This window comes from Amia ocellicauda, chromosome 10 (genome assembly GCF_036373705.1).
Source record: "Amia ocellicauda isolate fAmiCal2 chromosome 10, fAmiCal2.hap1, whole genome shotgun sequence".
Lineage (NCBI taxonomy): Eukaryota > Metazoa > Chordata > Actinopteri > Amiiformes > Amiidae > Amia > Amia ocellicauda.
The window spans coordinates 2,540,714-2,559,919 of NC_089859.1; the positions used below are offsets into that span (position 1 = coordinate 2,540,714).

At 38.6% G+C, this 19,206-nt stretch overlaps 1 protein-coding gene across 1 annotated transcript in view; it reads left to right on the plus strand.

Annotated features, from left to right (window-relative positions):
• The window catches only part of ar (androgen receptor), a 59,188-nt gene extending 40,480 nt beyond the window's left edge, over positions 1-18,708 (plus strand). Inside the window, exons 4-8 of the mRNA XM_066714723.1 lie at positions 7,994-8,269; positions 10,008-10,152; positions 11,496-11,626; positions 13,173-13,330; positions 13,832-18,708. Coding sequence (XP_066570820.1) covers positions 7,994-8,269; positions 10,008-10,152; positions 11,496-11,626; positions 13,173-13,330; positions 13,832-13,990 — 869 coding nt within the window. The 3' untranslated portion in view covers positions 13,991-18,708. The remainder of the gene's footprint in view (positions 1-7,993; positions 8,270-10,007; positions 10,153-11,495; positions 11,627-13,172; positions 13,331-13,831) is intronic.
• Positions 18,709-19,206: the final 498 nt, after the last annotated feature.

The following is a 19,206-nucleotide window of genomic DNA, read 5'->3' on the forward strand; positions in this document are numbered from 1 at the left end:
TTTGGAATTTAATTACCCAGAAACTGTTCACAAATATAACATAGTGCACAATGCTAATTCCTTTTCCTCTAACGAGTCTTGTATTATGCTGGCAGGGGCTTTTATTGCTCATGGCCTTGTGATGGGATGTGGTCAGTAGCAAGTGTATATGTTCAAAAGCTCCATGAAAGTTTTACTCACTGTAAAATCAGCAGCGAACAATACTGCTCTCTGGGGAAGCTAGTCAGATTTTCTGAAATGGGGATTGTGCGTTTGTACAAGACATTAGGCACACACATTAACATGACACAATGCACAGTGTCTTTACAGCTGATTGGAAGTGGGAGACCAACAAAGGGAAGAATGGAGAGATATTAAAATGGCAACACGTATGAAACTCCGTGCACAATTGTATAAAACCATAGGCATAAAACGTATTAAATAATTTCACAGAGCCGATACATTTCGTAGAACTGAAATCTGGGGCTGAAACACTTCACAGAAGTTATGCAGCACCTCTTATGAAATGTACAATTCTGTAGCTGTGTTAGGTGCTAAAATGTTATGTATTCCTCCACGATTGTTCGAAAAACAAAGCAATGCCCTTGGAGAGTAACCGGAGGTGAACAATGCAGCCTTTTTGTGTAGTAGATGAAATGCAAAACTGAGCAAATTGTTGGTTCTGCTTGCTGTCAGCAATACAATTAAGTTGGGAATTTGCTTCTACTTAGATTAAATTCCCTGTAAGATTCTTGATATCAGGGGCTATGAAACGAAAGGAAATGAATGAAAAGCTAATCAGAATTGCACATTATACTGATATACCTGTTGCTTTGAGCCATGAGACACCCATGAACACGCACACATCTCCATCTCTCTTCAATGTTAGGGTGTAGTTCTGTTACGTGTTTGTTTTTGTATGAAGCAAATGCAATTTCCTTAAAGCATAGTTTATAATGAGGTTGTGATGCTGCTGCTGTTTGGGATTAGTAACATTTTGTCATTTGTTTAGAATTCACTTGTTGAGCTCCATTGGGATAGTTTGATTTTTGTTAAAGGTTAAGTGTGTATAATTTATTTAGAGGAATGTGTGTGTGTGTGTGTGTGTGTGTGTGTGTGTGTGTGTGTGCGTTTTTATTTATGTATGTCCCCCCTCCCTCAATCTGTACCTCTGGGTCCTGTCTGAGCCAAGCCTTTTACACAGCCATAACACGATCTGAAAATTAAAGGGTATTGTAGTGAAAAGATAAAAGGAGATTTTATGTCCGTACAGGAGTGCCAAGATTCGGCAGAGTCTCTCGCTGCTGGATTCTTGGCCGACGAACCCAAATGGTCTTCTCTTTGATTGGGTGGCGGTGGGGTAGAGTAACAGCAAGTGTGTTTTGGCACCTTTTCAAACTGTGTGTATCGCAGGTATCAAAGGCTGGTGAACGTGTTTATTTTAGAGGAACACAAGTGCTAAAGTCTATTCTCAGTACATGTCAGTTCGAATCACATGTGGAAAACACAGAACTGCTGTATTTTCCAACCCTTCCACCATAACAATGATTCTATTAATTTAAGTTTCTAAAGTTTCTAAACTAAAGCCAGACAAAGCGTTTCCGTGTGGTTCAAGCGGTAGGAAAAGGTGGAGTCTGGCCTACTTGTTGCTCTATCAAAGTGAAGTAATTGGTGTAAAGAACTAGATTTGAAAACAAGAGAGTAAAACAAGTATTTAGTTGTATAATTATGGAAATTATCTTATATCAAAAGTAGGGGTGTTTATCTTTCCCTTTCTGACACTTCGATATGCACCTAGATATGCTGCCACTGATACCATACAGGAAAGATAGAAAAATTAATGATTTGATACGATTCGATTCAGCTTTGAGTCAATTCAATGCGATACAATATGATTTGATGCGATACAATACAATTTAATTCGATACAATGCGATTCAGTTCAATTCAAAGTGGCTGGATTTAGAAATACATTTAAAATAATTCAATTCACATCATCCAACTAAGGGATAGAAATGTACAAACTGGCTATTTACCATACAATTATTATGGCAGCCAATTTAACCCCAAGCAAAGTACAAGTCTACAAAATTTATATTTTGAGGACCTCAAAGGGGAAAAAGACTGAATAACTGTAGGATTAGAAGATTTCAACCCTGAAGATTTCGTGTGGAATGAATGCTGTAATCAACAATTTGGCTGAAATTTTCGTTGTTTCTTCTCAGATCGGTATTAATGTTTGCGATTATTATTGTATCGAACACATGTGCATTTTAAATAAAACTGCACTACATTAAACTCTCAACTAGTTTCAATGCAAAATCACTGTTTTATTTTTTGTATAAGCGTGAAAATAAGAGCCGCACCTCCAATTTTGAGTCTTTTTCCCCAAGTTTTAAGTGATTCCAGTGGAGAGACGCTGCCGAGCCGCCATTCAGTGCTACTGATTTATATGGGATTTTTGTGTGTGTTTTAATCCCATTTAAAAACATTTAAAGATTAAAATGAAGATGCTTCAGATTACGTTATTTTGCAAACATGTAAACTTACTAAATGCAAATTTGTAAAGTTACATTATGTTGCAAATCATTATTTAGTATACTATACATCCGTATGAGCCCAAGACTAGCTTAGACTTGTTTTCGGCAGCACCATCCCATTTCCTTGTAAACCAGCCATGTACTTTTTCACCAGTCAATCATATGCATGCAGAGCAGGACAGACAGGTGTCTCCTGTCTCTGAATTTGAATTGGTGCAGTCGTATCTCAAACAGCTGATCCTGTGTATCGATTCGAATCGGTGAATCATTATAGCCCTAATCAAAAGAATGCGAAGCCTCACTGAGCCCAACCCTTTACTGCCGAACTCCCCAGGCGATTTGAATCTGGAAAATGATTCAGCCGAACTGTCCTGCCTCCTCAGGTGCGCTCGCGGTGTACTGCGCGTTGTTATGGAGATGCCAGGTGGTTTTATGATGATCTTCTCTGGAGACTATTGTGCTGTAATCCCGCCTCGTGGTTATTAGCAACAGTGCCGGTTTATTTACGCTGCAATTTCTGAGAAGCCACGGCGGTTATCTGGATTTCGTTACAGGGCTGGTTCGCATCCCCAGTATTGTTTTCATGCTGCTGTCCTCTAATGTAAGCTATCATTTATCTCACTGTGAAGATGTTACCACACTGGCAGTTGAAATGATCTTTTCCTTCACTTTGCATCACCACACACCGCCCTGGTTGTTTTCTCTCCTCGTAAACCGCACCACAACACAACCATTTTGAACTACCTGTGCCCAAGCTGCTCTCTTTTGTGTGGAAGCCAGACTGCATCGAATTTTCATGAGTCTAGGCCTCAGGGTGAACGACTGGTTCTTTTAAAACCGGCCAAAGCACAGATGACTTGTTGATACTACTGTATAGCAATACTCTGTCCTGTTTTCTGCCCGAACCCCTTGCCATCGAATTTGCAACTCATTTCTGAACACAAAGACCCGCTGAAGAGGTGTCAGTATGGCTTCAGGACAGCCTTTTTCTTTATTCAGCATTATACAAAATGGAGAGTGCCACACTAACACATGCTTGGTTGAGTTCATGTCTTCTTTTAAAGGACACAGATAGCAGCGGTGTTGTTTCAGGACTAAGAGCAGAGCAGAGGAGATGTTCAAGGGCAACACTCGAGAAGTCGTATGCAAACAAATATTTTTGTTATTGCTTTATTGACATTAAATAAATTCCCCTATATAGATTTTGTTCAGTTTTAGAGGATATCCATGTTAATTTTTCCCGAAAAATAATTCCACTGCATAATGTGAGCTTTAATTTTGAAGAGTATTCTTCCTTCATGTCATACAAACACACTACTTTGTGGGAGGGCGGGGGGCATTGAATTTGGCCTGCATCGACTGTAATTTACTTACAGAGGTAGTTCACCGCAGTACACCGTTGTAATTCCACAGAAAAGTGTAGGAAAGCAAAGTGAAATAATGGTAAAGCCTGGAGAAGTACAGTAAGGGACAGACCGTGGACATGTATGTCAACTCAAAGTATCTGCGTGATATAATCATGGTAAAACTGTGCCACGTCACCATGCACATCTCGTGTGGCAAACCTCCATAAAGGATATGCCTGCCTGGACTTGCACTTTTGAATTAATAATCCTCAACTCAACTGATGTCAACGAAGTGAAGTACCTGCGTGATACTGTACACAATTATAACACATGCCTAGCTCTTTATAATTCAACACTAACCGCTCCATCACCACAGTGGTAATGGTGTTTAACATGACAGTATTTCATGGGAGGATTTATAAAGGTTTCTGCTACAGAAACAAAACAAAACGCATCTCTTATTCCCGACAGAAGGGGATGTCATTGGAGCGTAGCATATTATTTGTCTGATTCAGGAAGATGTATCCTGTAATTATTTTACTTTTAATTTCCTTTTAATGGGATCATAATTACCACTCATGCTGCTATATATTTTATGGGTTTTTAGATTTTGTAACCTGTATTGAGAAATGTATGTAATAACTTGGTAATTATATTTTAAAGTTAGTTTTTACTTGTTCGAACAGGATATTTTCCATGCTGGGAAATCATTCTTTCAAATTTCGATCAGTTATCTTTGTTTGTCGTGGACAAAACAGCAGCATCTATAAACCTGTGGGGCCAGAAAAGCAGGATGACCTGGGTATTTTGAGAGGTTGTCCTCCTTGTGACACGTGATGAATTAAACACGCAATCTCGGTTGATCTTCTTGAAGACACTTCAGGAATGTCCAAGCTTTTCGACAGACCACCTAGACATAATTGTCACCCTAAAACTAAGGCCTGGAAGAAATATTCAAGAAACAGCGTCTTTTCATATGCATTAATGAAAGATTCTCTCCTTTTTAGCACAGACTAATTTCATATTACTCTTTTCCCTTTTATTTCCATAAATGAAGAATCATTTACATCTGATCTCTATAACAAGACATTCTCTAGGTCTTTGTAATTTAAGCAAAAGTTGCTTCCCTTCATATGACACCATAAACGGACCCTTAAACTGAGTGGCAACGTGTGTGATCATATCAGATTAACGCATGGACTCTCCATCTTTCCTGGACTGTATTTGTGGGCAGACATGCATTTAAGTACAGAATATTCTCAGATACAAATTAATTGCAGAGGCACTTCATTTGATTATTTGAAGATTTATTGATGGATCCACTTTGATCTTTTAAGATGATTTGTGAGTCCCTGACAATTTGTATGATAAAAAGACTTTGTAACTTTTATTGAGTGTAATTCTTGCTACACCCATTACTGGCTGGGATAATAAATAGTTTGATAAATCAGTTTTAAATGTATATTAATACCACATCATATTTGTAAAGAAGATGTGCTATAATTTATACACATGGACCACGATTTAGTTTTCAAAACTTTCCATATTAAATGAACATGCTGATGTTTTGTTTGTTCGTTTACTTCTTTATATAATTGTCATGATGTCACTATATTTAGACATCAAGATCTTGAGATATTCAAAAACAAACATACTGTGTGTGAACCGAAGGGTCTGTCTCCTGAAGAACTATTCTCAGAGAAAAGTCTAGAAAGACTCAGAACTAAGAGGTAAATTGGAGCGAAACTGTAAAGTGTTTCATTGCCAGTATTTATAAAGGATGACAGAATGATAGTTCATGGATTTTTTATAAGGCATCTTGGTAACAATGCAGGAAATGTATGTGCCTGGTATTTTTAACTGATGTTTATTGATCTGCAGTGAAATAATCAAAAATACTATTCTCACAGAAACCCAATGTATCTTATTGTTTACACATTGTTTTTGGCACTTTTTTGTATCTGTAAAAAGTCCAATCGAATCTTTAAATCCATTTACATTGATCACACTTTTGCAATGTTGAGTCTTGGAAAACAAAACAATACAAAAACATGATCTTAGCTAAACAGTTTGTCAAATCTCACAGTTTAATCAATTTCCTGCTGCACTATCAAAAATGCTACAATCGAACACATCTGTAACGCCTGGATAGCGCAGGGAAACTGGTTGGATGTGTTACACCTTGTTCACGCACATCTTGAATCTATATGAGTATATATGTATAAGGAGGTGGCAACACAATTAGTATTCTCCAGCAGAAACTACCATGGCAGTATGAATTAATATTGTCAATAAAAATAATACACCATCAAGGACTGGATATTTAAAACACTTTTTTTGGTTGTCAAAGCTTTTATTACCATACTGTACCATAAACTCCCACTGTATGACAGTCCAGGCCTTGGGCTCATTAATTGATTTTAAAAAACAAGAATGAAACCATATTTATTATTGGTACTTCATTTTAGGGTATATTTATCATTCAATCCTGTTACTTGTTTGCAGAAGGTGTTGCTTCTTCAATTAGCTACTATTTTATGTCTTTTAAAACAGCTGCTGAGTAGTGGCACTGTTTAGAAGTGATATACGAGCTATAGGTTTATTAATGTGATATTTATTTCAGTCGTTTGCCATCACTGCTGGAAATAGGTTAGGCGTCAACTTTTTCACATTGCTGTGCCGAAATGTGACATGTTCACTCGAGCACCGGCCAGCTCGGGTTTCCCAGAGCAGCACGAGGGCGGCTATCAACCCAGCTTCTCTCAGGACCAAATTTAACTCAGCGCTCTGCAACTGATCCACAGATCCCAAGGAAACCATTGCCAGAAAATGTCCTGTGTTGCTGTTATTATTATTATTATTTTTATTTCTTGGCAGACGCCCTTATCCAGGGCGACTTACAACCTAAGTGCAAACAAAGTGCAGAAATACAGTGAAGTACAAGTTATTCCTCAGTCAGTTCCTCAACAGCACATGCCCATATACTATAGTTAGAGTGTACAAGTTTAAAATCTAGTTTGATGACAGATATCTCATTACATTGCCATGTGATCACAGTATGTCCTGTGTGTGTGTCTCTGTGAAAGGAAGGAGCAGGGCTTGGAGATGGACATAACTTTTGAAGTCTGACTACTCTTTGGACATTTTCAAATAGCTACTTTAACGTGTGGCCCACTGAGTGTGTATAAATGCAGATCTTAGTTTTACAAAGTGTATGCTGAAAGGGGATGTTAATGACCCACAAGCATCCCTTGATGACCTTCCAATTACTTAACTTCATTTTATATTGATTGATAAGGGAAGGCTGGCAGCTTCCACTCCAAACAGACTGGAGCTGGATGGTGAAGCTGGAACACGTTATTATCCGGCTATACATACTGAGAGTTCTGTATTGGTGCTGTGTGGACTTGTTTGACTCTAACATGACATTTGTTTTGTGGAATGGACTGAACTCTGCAAACCACTAATACTAATACTAATATCACAAGCTATTGTATTGTTGACGTTTGTTGTTTTGAGCTCCGTGTCAGCGGTATTTGTTATGCAAAACGTTGCCATAATTAATTTAGAATAGAGGGAATACAGGTGTGCTGGCATTTTTGTCAATTTAACTTGCATGTATAAATAAATAAATTCGTACCCAGAATGCTTTATTCTCGGTAGTCAAAGCAAGTGATTTTTGGTTTCACTGAAGCCCGTGTTTAAGTGTAATTAAGGACTATTTACTTGAGTGAGGTTTTGGTATTGGGTTATTGACTGCAAAAAACACATTACAATCAGTTCTATTGATAACCTGAAGGAAACCTGATGTCCAAATCAAGTCTGGTTGACTAAAGAAACTCATGAATCTCTTCTGGGTGAACATTAACCATGCATATCTGATTTGGCAAAATAAATTCTGAATGAGATCTTAAAAGGTAAAGTTCTTGGGAAACAGCATCAGATTGTTTCAATGGCTCCAGTTTGCCTTGTCAATAGGTATTTATTAAAAGGGAGGGAGCTTGTTAAAAATTAGTTATAGCTTTTGGTAGAATCTGGGTTTCTGTGCCGACATGGCGGATAGCGTGGACGTTTCCTTGCGTAATTAACTTTCTCTCACTCTCTCTGTCTCTCTCTCGTCGGAATCCAGCTCGCAAGCTGAAGAAGATCGGGCAGTTGAAGGGCCCAGAAGAAGCGGGGAACAAGAACCACACTGACACAATCCAGTGCTTGTCTCCGAAGCCCAGCATCAGCTTTCACACCCAGCCAGCATTCCTGAACATCCTGGAGACCATCGAGCCGGAGGTGGTGAACGCCGGCCACGACAATGGGCAGCCCGATTCTGCAGCCTGCCTGCTGACCAGCCTGAATGAACTGGGAGAGCGCCAGCTGGTCAAAGTGGTCAAGTGGGCGAAGGGCCTTCCAGGTACGATCAAATCTAGAAGTCAGAGGAAGGTTGCATTGGATATGTCCATAGTTATATCGCATGACTGAAAGACACTGTTAGGTTTCAGAGATTTCCCTCAAAGATCAGTATAGTCCTGCTTTAGTCATCAGTTTCTCTGTACCCTGATTGTTTAGTTAGGCGTTGATAACTCTCTGTACTCTCATGCACATCGGCCATATCAGTTTAGTGTTGGAATTAATAGTCACCTCTGGGTTAATTGCCTTCACTAGTGAGGAACAGGTAGAAGCTCAGGAAGGGATTCTTTCGGCAGTTATAAAAGTGTGTAGAGTTGTGTATGTGAAGCAAGAGAGCAAACGTTGATTCTGTGTTGCCGAGATACCAGATCTACAATAAAGCACTCACTCCGTCCCAACCGGAGCTACGAAGGGCTGTGATTTGCACTCTGTGTGTTTAGTTGTATTTACATCTGCTTTAGTCCAATAAAAGAGATCATCTGTTGCCCAAAATCTGACCTCCCAAGACAGCCACTGTCACCTCACACTGGGATTTCATTGCAACTACTGGCTTCCCTACTTCACACGGGAAAGATTCAGATGTCACAAACCACCGTGCAAGCGAACAGGTTGAGTGTCAGACATTCAAAGTGGTGTCTGCAACACTCACGTATAGGCAGAGCTTCATGAATAACCTGAATGACACACTCTCTGATCCATCTCTCAGTTGCTCGGATCTCACACCCCTTAGTCTGAACTTTGTGTTAGTGGGCAGATTCTTCACACGATCTTAAAATCAGAAACTGTTTGTGAGCAACTGCTGCCTGCTTTCTGGAAGAATTCAATGAATACGACCAGATTGGGCAGATTGGATTATTGTGAGTTTGCAGACCTTATACCTTTAAGGGTGGCATTGTGTGTTGATGGGGCCACACAGAGAGTTGTGTACGAAACAGACTGACGACAGCCTCAGAGGTTGTCAACACAATTGATTGGCTCAAGATGGTGCCTACTGCCTCTCTCATTGGACATGATTGTAGATCACTCGTGACATCACAGACAATCTACCGGATCCATTCCACCATTGGTCAGTTCCTTGAGAGGAGACTCCAGCAAGAGTCTTATTAACGGTTACATGTTTGTGTGTGCTTATGGACCGCCGTTCTGCTAGGCATTTTAAAGTGTTGAATCGCTTTCATCTCCAGGACTCACAGATTGTCCTTCTGTAAAGACATCAGGTAGCTGCTGATTTGTGTAGCAAATAAACAATTATTTAGCAGCAACAACAAAAACATACAACAAAGGAAGCATGTGAGACAGAAGCCGGGCGGTTTTTAGGTTTCAAACACTTTCTATTCAAGATAATGTGTCTAACTCATCCTTTAAGCACCTTTATACATATTTTGGTCAGCAGAATGAGAGTACCTGTGATTTACATTTGAGCTGGGGCCGCGGAGAGGGGGTGTCTGTGTTTAGCGATCCCTCAACCCCGCCACACTAACGATGAGAAAGCAGTCACTCGCTGCAGAAGGTATCGCATGCCGGAGACCAGAGTCGAGGACTTGAAACCGTCGCAGATGGCTGAGCATTGCCTTTCTTCTCGTTTCCATCAGTTGAGCACATCATTTCCACAGAGGTTAAAGTTCTCTATGAGTTGCTTCACATAACTTGCTTATGAATGGTTGCTGAAGCGCGTTGCGTTCATTTTTAGTTTATTAAACTGTCTTTTCTGTCTTTCTCTCTCCCTTTGGATCGGTCTGCAGGTTTCCGCAACTTACACGTGGACGACCAGATGACTGTTATCCAGCACGCGTGGATGGGGGTGATGGTGTTTGCATTGGGATGGCGGTCCTATAAAAATGTGAATGCCAGGATGCTGTTCTTCGCCCCCGACCTCGTGTTCAACGAGTAAGTGCACTTGTACGATATCCACGTTCTTCCGTGCTGAGAATTTAATTTTGTCACTGATGCCTCGGTTTCTTTTCCCTCAAGGTTGACACCAGTGCAGGACTGGCATTTCTCGTGACAAGATATCTGGGCACTGGTTCCAAACACATTTAAATGTTTTTGGTTTCTGTATTCAAAGCTAAGAGCAGTTCAAGATCACACGGGATATCCCTTCAAAGGGTTCTGCATATTCACAGACCGTAACAAAACAATTTGAATAAAGGAACATACTTCAGAGAGAAGAAAATAATCCGTATGCCATCTGTTGTCTCTTACCAGAACTAATGTAATTAAAAGGAACAAATACCATTTAAAAGATCATGGTACTCTGGGATACAATCACTGAGTATCATATGCTCTGTATTTCTGATCTAACATCTGACTTGCTCTCACTTTACTTATCACAGAAAATGTATTGGTTCTGTCAAGATGCGTTGAGACAGTTAGAGGCTTTTAATATCATTCTGTCTGAACAGTTATATCTAATTTCCCACAATTAGATACCTCCTTGTAGACCTTTAGTAGCACAAATCTTTCACCCCTGTGCTGGATAGATATTTATTATTATTTTAAGTAGAAATATTCCTGCATGTGTAAATGAAAGCCAGTGAGGCACATTTGCGATTCAGTATTGAATAAAAATGCTAAGTATGAATTGACTCATATAGATCTCGTGCAGACGTCTCTAAAGTTCAGCAAAATGTAAAATGAAAAAAAAAATGCCCTTAATAAAACACATGAGGGAATAATGCCATGACACAAGTGGAATACGACAAAACATGCCATTGGCCACTCAGCTCATTAGCAAAAGTTTCTAGTGTCTTTCACGTGACATTCAAACACTAATCAGCAATTCTGTGTTTTTACTGCTGCAGAACTAGTCTTGTTAGACATTTTAAAGACCTGCGGTAATGCATTGTAGAAACAATTTTGCATGTTCATATCAAATTGCCTAACTTAACAGACAGCTTACGCAACCAGTTGTTAGTGGTCTGTTAATGCAGTATTCATCCCAACGTCTGGCAGTTCATGTTGTGTGCTTAAACCTACTCTTTCATTTTCAGTCCCGAGTTCCCTGCCTCTAATCTGGGTTGACTTTTAAATTAACTTAATGCATGTATACTGTATATTAGTTAAATGATGGCACCTCACCTAATGCCTGGTTCAAAATAGAGGCACAACAGTTAAAAACACAACCTTGGTGTCCTCAATGGTAGCAATGGCCATAAGAGGTAGCATTGTGTCTTTGCTCAGAAACTCGTCCTCCTAAGACGTTTCTCTAACAGAACTCTCTTTCTCTGCAGCCAACGGATGCACATGTCCAGCATGTACGAGCACTGCGTGCGCATGAAGCACCTGGCGCAGGAGTTCGTGTGGCTGCAGGTCACGCAGGAGGAGTACCTGTGCATGAAAGCCCTGCTGCTCTTCAGCATCAGTGAGTGAATGTTTCTCCCACAGGCGAGACACAGTCTTCGTGAGACTGCAGTTTGTGACAGACCCGATAAGACATCAGATCTCGGTGTGAGCCCGGCATTCGACCAGTATTGATGGTTGACCCTTTTGTCAAGAAGGAGCCAACTAAAAATGTAAAAAACAAATATCGAAATGATACCGTGTGCATAATTTCCAGTTGAATGCATCTTCATACTTCTACAGCTAAAAAACACAAAAACCACACATAACTTCACCCTTGAAACTCCGAATACAAAGCCTCATTTATCCACAGAGATAATTCCTGTCAATATCCCTCGATTTACAACTATTACAATGGAAGAAGTGATCACGTACTTAGGAATCAAACTGGGGATCATCTCCTCAGGTGGCAACTTCTCGTCTGATGACAATATCCTCGGCACAGTCAGACTCTCGAAATTGCATCTCTTTTGCTTGTTTAGCTGAAACAGTTGCTATTGGAGCGCCTCCAGACTTCTTTTGTGTCTTTTTATGAGATCATTCGATCTTTCCAAAACAAGCCACGTTATAAAACCTGCAGCTCCCCCTCTGACACTCGCTCTGTGTTCCTTGATGTTTATAAGGTTACAGCTTCCCAGTTCGAGGGGCTACCGCAACACCACGATGCTCAATAAATCGTGCAAAGCCTTGTTGATCACATAAGACAAGTCCTGTCCGTTTACGATGTTCCTACACCGAAATATTAAACCTTAGGTGTGTAGACTCTGACATCTAAAAAAATGTATTGATGGGAGCTGGAGTGTGAAGGGTTAAGAAGGATGAGCCACTCAGATGATAAACAAGAGGGTGCTGTAATTATATGCGCTGCAGGTCAAAGGACACAGGATCAACAGTAATATATCAAGTGATCCAACTCTAGAGCAGTATTTGTATTGCTTGTTCTGATATCAACAACAACCTTTACGTCACAGACAGACTTTCCTGGCACTAGCTTTTAAACAATATGTAATACAGTGAAGTCAGAGCGAAGAAAGAGGGAGGACCAAATCTACTGAGGCAATGCATTCTTAGAGAAGAAGAAGAGAAAATAATCAAAATGCTTTCTACTTCAATCTCATTATTGCTTTTTTTTCAGGTAAACAACATTTCTTATTTATTTCTTGTTTGCTTCTGGAATGTTCAGAGGGGAAAAAAGAACATTAGCTACATTCTTCCCAGGAACGGTCTTTCCATTTAAAATGCTTGTTTTTACCTCTGATTTCCTCCAGGATAAATAAATAGATTCAATTTGTCCGGCGCACGCTAGAATACATTACTGCTGTTACTGTAACACTGGCAACTACAGGCACAATCAGTTAATCTTACACAATCTCAATGTATTATCTCGTAGGAAATACATTTAACTCAACGTTTAAGGTCAGGGTGAATACTACCGTCTTATCACCCGAGTCCTTCAGCTGAAGGGGATGACAGAAAATAAGACATAGTGGACCAAAGGACTACATTTAAACATTCCTGTGCGGAGACGGACATGTTAATAAGCGATTGTGTTGTGTTTTGTGTCTCAGTTCCAGTAGAAGGTCTGAAAAGCCAGAAGTTCTTCGATGAGCTGCGGACGAACTACATTCACGAACTGGACCGGCTCATCAGCTACGGGAGGAAGACCTCAGAGAACTGCTCTCAGAGGTTCTTCGAGCTGACGAAGCTCATGGACTCCCTTCAGCCGGTGAGAACCAGTTTCCTCCAATGGTACCTTCTGACAGAGGACAAACAAAAGGAAGACGGGCATTGTAGTGTTTCAGAATATATTATCGCTGTGGCAAATGTTTCATTTTGGTGGAGAACATTTACACAGATTAATTGATTTAATCCAGGACAATCTATTTCTTTATACATCCTGTATAGCATTTTCCCTGGTGTTTTCTGTACAAGGTATACTTCACAGAACCCGCATGGTAAAAGAAGGAATGGTTATATTGTTACTTGAGATGACATTGTCTTTTTAAGAAGCTTCTTAAGACAGACAGATGATCTGTGAGCTGTGCCCTGATTCAATCAAGACTTTAACCCTTCAAATGTAAACGTAATACTCAATGGCAGTTTTCAAATCGGGCACAAGCAAGAAACGTACAATAAATGAGTTAATTGATCTCTCATGCCAATCAGATGTACGTCCTCATTGATACTGACTCTTCCCTTTTTTGTTTTTTTCTATTTCACTTTAAAGATCGTGAGGAAGCTCCACCAGTTTACCTTCGACCTGTTCATCCAGGCCCAGTCCCACCCCACCAGGGTCAACTTTCCCGAGATGATTTCGGAGATCATCTCAGTGCAGGTGCCAAAGATCCTCGCTGGAATGGCACGGCCCATCCTGTTCCACAAGTAGAAGCGTTTCTCACGATCATCTGACGGCCCTCCGTCTCCAGCTGGTGCAGCGTTTCTGCGACAGGGCACTTCCCACATGCCAGTGTCCCGTACATTTCCATTTACTGTTACTCTAATGGCTCGAATGTACCGTTCAATACATGACATTATTATAGCAGTTCAGTGTGTTTATCTGACATAATTTAGATTATTTTCTCAAGCAGCTGTGTGTGTTTTCCGAGTGTTGATCTGCAGTGTCATCCAAGAATGGTACAGCTGTATTTTCACATACCTCCAAGATCATTTTTAAACATTTATTCATACCTTAGTGTTCCTTCCAGACATGGAAAAAGATGTCAAATACATGGACCGTAGTAGTACAGTCTCTGCACTGACTCTGTAATAAATACATACATAAATACATTAATTAAATTCTTAAATGAAAGGCTATTTGCAGGATCAACCACAGGCACAAATACTAGTGCTTGAATGGCATTGTGTCGAAGCTGATCGATGTCCATGCAACTGATGGAGGGTTTATGGTTAACGAAACAATAAAACACACTGCAGTTGTGAGATTCTGTTGTAAACGTGGCTTCTGTTCTCTGCTTGGCTGTGGAAGTTGCAAACCGTTACCAATATTCCTATTATGATCGAGAGACGAGACAGAATTGTACTGAATAAGATAACCGGTAACAACCACATTGATTTCACGGTGCAAAGACATGGTGTACCAACTATATATACATTATTTTTAAATATCCTTTAAAATAGCATTGAGTGACCAGAGAATTTCAACAGAATATCAACGGTTTGTTGTGAGGTCGAGTCGTGTTGGGAAGGAAATCGCTGGCTACGGTTATACTATACTAATCGACTGCACTATGAAGACATAGTGATTCATTGCACCAACGTCCCACGAGTGCTTACAGATCCGTACGATTAGGAGACACTCACCATCAGTGGCAGAAACATGTAGAGACAGCGCATCACAGCTAGACGAAACAACCACCCACTGGGATAGTGTGACTGCAATGTTGAGGCCGTCTGGAGATTTAGCTTGAAATCCAGTCGGGGAAAAATAATGTTTTTAAGCAAAACTGCACAGAATACAAGGTGCAAAAACTGAATGTGGCAGAAATGTCAGAAAGTTCAAAGTGTGTGAATGCTGTCAAAGGCCATAGTGATGACCATGAGATCAAAAAGAAAGCTGACAATCGTACAACATTTTTAGAAAAAGATCGTTGCTGTCGGATCGCTCTAATCGCTGGTCCAACTGGCGAAATCAAGGCTTTTCGTCTTTAGTATTCTCTGTTCTTAAGCTTGCAGCATTTTTTAATGCATATTTACATTTTTTAAACAAAGTCCTCTATGGCCACGGCTTCTGTTGATTAAGTGTTGGTTAAGACTGAGCCTTTACTAATGAATCTGCATGACGAAACAACTTTCTGTCCGTCTGATGAACTTTCTAATAGGTGTTTAATGCACAATACATTAACCTTGATATTGACAAAGATGTGTTTATTCTTAAAACATTGTGGTTTCTCTGATACTGACAGATTTTAAACATAATAGGCCACAATTGGCCTGTAATTTGTTTGTAAATAAACTAAGAGTTCCCAGCATTTTTTATGATTTTTTTTTTTTACTAACTACAGTTTTATTTGAATGTTTTGAGGGCATACATTTCCTTATTGCCCCAGAAACGCTGATTGTACAGAATCGGGTCGCGCTCACCGGTACTGCTGTCTAATACTAAGCGTTTAAAGCTGTTAAGTGCATTTTTCCTAAAAAAAAAAAAAAAAAAAAAAAACTCTCGCATAATCCTGCCAAAGGGGCATCTGTCTCTCTGCACCAGCAATAAATGCTTTATTTTGAATTTTTTACATGCTACAAATAATCATTTCTTGTTGTTGTTCAGTGTTTAAAGGTTGCTTGTTTATATATATAATAAGAGCACTATATACAGCTCTGGAAAAAATGAAGAGACCACTCGAAATCAATGTTAAGTGGTCTCTTCATTTTTTCCAGAGCTGTATATAAATGCATGCCTGAATAAAAGTTCAGTGTACATAATGAGTTTTGTTTGCTAACATGAAAGCGAATAAACAATCAGACACTCACAAGTTTATATTTACGAAGATTTCCAAGTTCAAACATAATTTACAGTGAAACTAAATATTGCTGCAATTAAATGTGAATGTTAATGCTAATGTTTAGGTCCTTAGTGGGAAAGCTGGCTTCTATACTTTCATATACAGCCTTTATGGTCAAACAGACAGTGGGTTGAGTTGCATCAATGTATCTTTGGACTGAGTCTGTGCTTTATGGAAACGGTGAAAAAATGCTTCATAATCAGTCACACTCAGTATAATGTTTTTGTTTTTTACTTTTTCAATTCATGGCAAGAACCCAAATAATTCACAACAGCAGTAAAATATTGCTTTGGCGTTTTCAAGTTAACTTCAATTAATTCTTCAACCTCAAAGGATGACTGTTCAGGTTGAAGAGTAACCTTAGAGAAGTTATCTTCAGTACAAATATGGATATATTGTTTTTGTTTTTTTAATCTTTAGGCATTTTTTATTTTGAATAAAAATTAGGTTTATTTATTTATTAACTGATCAGTTTGACTGAGAATCTGAGTATTGTGTTAAAGGAAGGTATTGTCCATAACTGATTGGAAATGGTTTTGATTGAAGAACATGTGGTCGAGGACAGCGATGCAGAATTGGGGCTTGTTTAGGAATCCCATAAATCTACACAACAGCAACGCACACATAAACAGGCCTTCATTACCAAAAACACTGCAGTATCAGATAAGAATGATGTGCAATAATCTTTTGCAGGTGCTTTGTCCATTTTTGTCCATCGAAGAATTTGCTTGAAATAATACAATATTTTACAGCAAAGAAATATAATATCACATGAAGTTGTATTATTACCTGAACTAACTCTAACTTAACTTGAACAGACTGTTAAACCCCTTTAACTCGGCAGAATTAGCCACATTAACCTGCGCAGTTAATCTGCTAATGCAATTAGAAGACACCTATGCCAAGGATTAAGGAATCAACCTTACTCTATTATTATTATTATTGTTGTTATTATACCTGTATTTCCTTTGCTTGTCACAATGTAAATCTGACATAATTGGAAAAAGAAAAGTTTATATATTTGATATATCTATCTATCTATCTATCTATCTATCTATCTATCTATCTATCTATCTATCTATCTATATATATAAATTATATATATATTTAATTCAAAACATAAAATACATATATATATATATACTATATATACACATATGTCAGGATATACAACAAACAGCAATACATCTTTTATGATTGTAACATTTTTCTATCTTTCAAGATGGAATCCCATTTTTTAAAAAACAACAATAATAAGAGCACTGCAAAATATTAAGTTATCATGATTCATATGATTCTACAGCTAAATATCGGAGGTCAATTTAAATGATTGCAAAGCATTTTCTGTTAATCCGAATGGCTTAATTTCCCCTGAAAAGTCACTACTACACAGTCATCGTGAAGAAAGGGGCTTTGTTTAAATGTTGCATTTCGGCAAGTGTTGCGAGATCTGAAATGCTATATCCAGTGCCATGTACATGTTCTTAAGCACGAGAAACAAATACATTAACAAAGACTGAGACGTGCCTAACTATATTTTTGTTGGATTCAAATATGAATTTCTCCCCCAAGATTTACTTCTTTCCTCAGTAATGTATATTGTATCAAACTACATGATGGCACAAAAGGAGGCTTCAAAGTAACTACATCCTTTACAAAAACAAAAAAACTGCAAGTAGCAATAAATGGTTTAACTGTAATAAAACTTAGAATGAAGTAGAATTTTTTGACATTTAATTTTTTTTTATTATATAAGCACACATTTGTCTCTTAACAAATAATAGGTATTGTAATGTTGTCATTAAAGTCAATGCTTTATACTGGTAAATAAAGTTTCATACGGTTTGCTACCTACTTTTATATATATATAGAAACATATATATATATATATATATATATATGGGACTTTGTAAACTGCTGTATCTTTAGAAAGTTTTCTTTAGTGGAGTTAAATGAGCAAAATAAAATGCTGTCCTGTTTCATAACTTTTCTCTAGATCCTATAATAAATTGGTTACATGATCTGAAAGCAGGAAAACATTTTTCAAAACCTATAGAGGTAGATAGGATGTTTTTATCTTATATATTGCTGACAGAAAAGGACTCCTTCATAAAGATACAATGAAGGCTTTTGTATGTTATAAATTCAATTATTACTTCAAAGCAAGTGTGAAAAAAAGGAGAAAAGCTGGTTTTAAGACTTTTACAGGAACTCAGACCATGAAGACAATTATTGGATACGTCATTCTTTCACGATAGGTTCTTTATCTTGTATTGGTTGTAAAAACTTACATACATGTTGTTTTTAAAACCACGGGGAAACCTGGCTATCAAATGTGCTACCTACTTCGCTACAATGACTGTCCCTGCACTTTTTTACATGTGTGTTTAGATACTTTCATGCAAAAATGTGTACAACTGTAGAGTTTCTCGTTACACACCCCTTTTCAAAAACCTGTAAATTGACCGTGTCCATCGTCAGTTGTTCTGACCTGATTAGATGTGTACTGTAGTCCTGAGTTCACACGATTGGTTTTGTTTGTGTACCTGTTTCTTTGCATTTGATTAAACACTGTCAAATAATACCTGTGTGTCTGTGGAAAGCGTTACTCATTAAAGCCGAGCGCCTGGAGGCCCACAGCGTGTCTGAGGAGCACAGAAACACGCTAATTGCTTTGGTTTAATGTTTATTAATAATGCGCTAGAGTTATTGGCAGGAGGAGGACCAAGTGTCTTCAGCCTTCAGTGCTGCTCACTGCGGTTTGAATTAAAATTTCAACTGTGTGGCAAATTCATAATAAATGTTTAAAGTATTAAAAGTACTATTATATTAAAAGTACCATGGCAATGGATTATTTATATGTTTATATCAATGGATTGCCGCAGTGCGCTAGAGTATTTTTAATTGTTTATGACAAACAGAACGAATAAATACATATACTTTATCATATCACAATCTCCTAGAAAACAGTTTTATTGATGATAAAGTGACAATAATTGCCCCTAATCTGAATCACTACCGAGTAATCCCTTGTGTGTGATATATGAAGTAGCCATGGGCTCCTGTGTTCAGTGGCCAACGT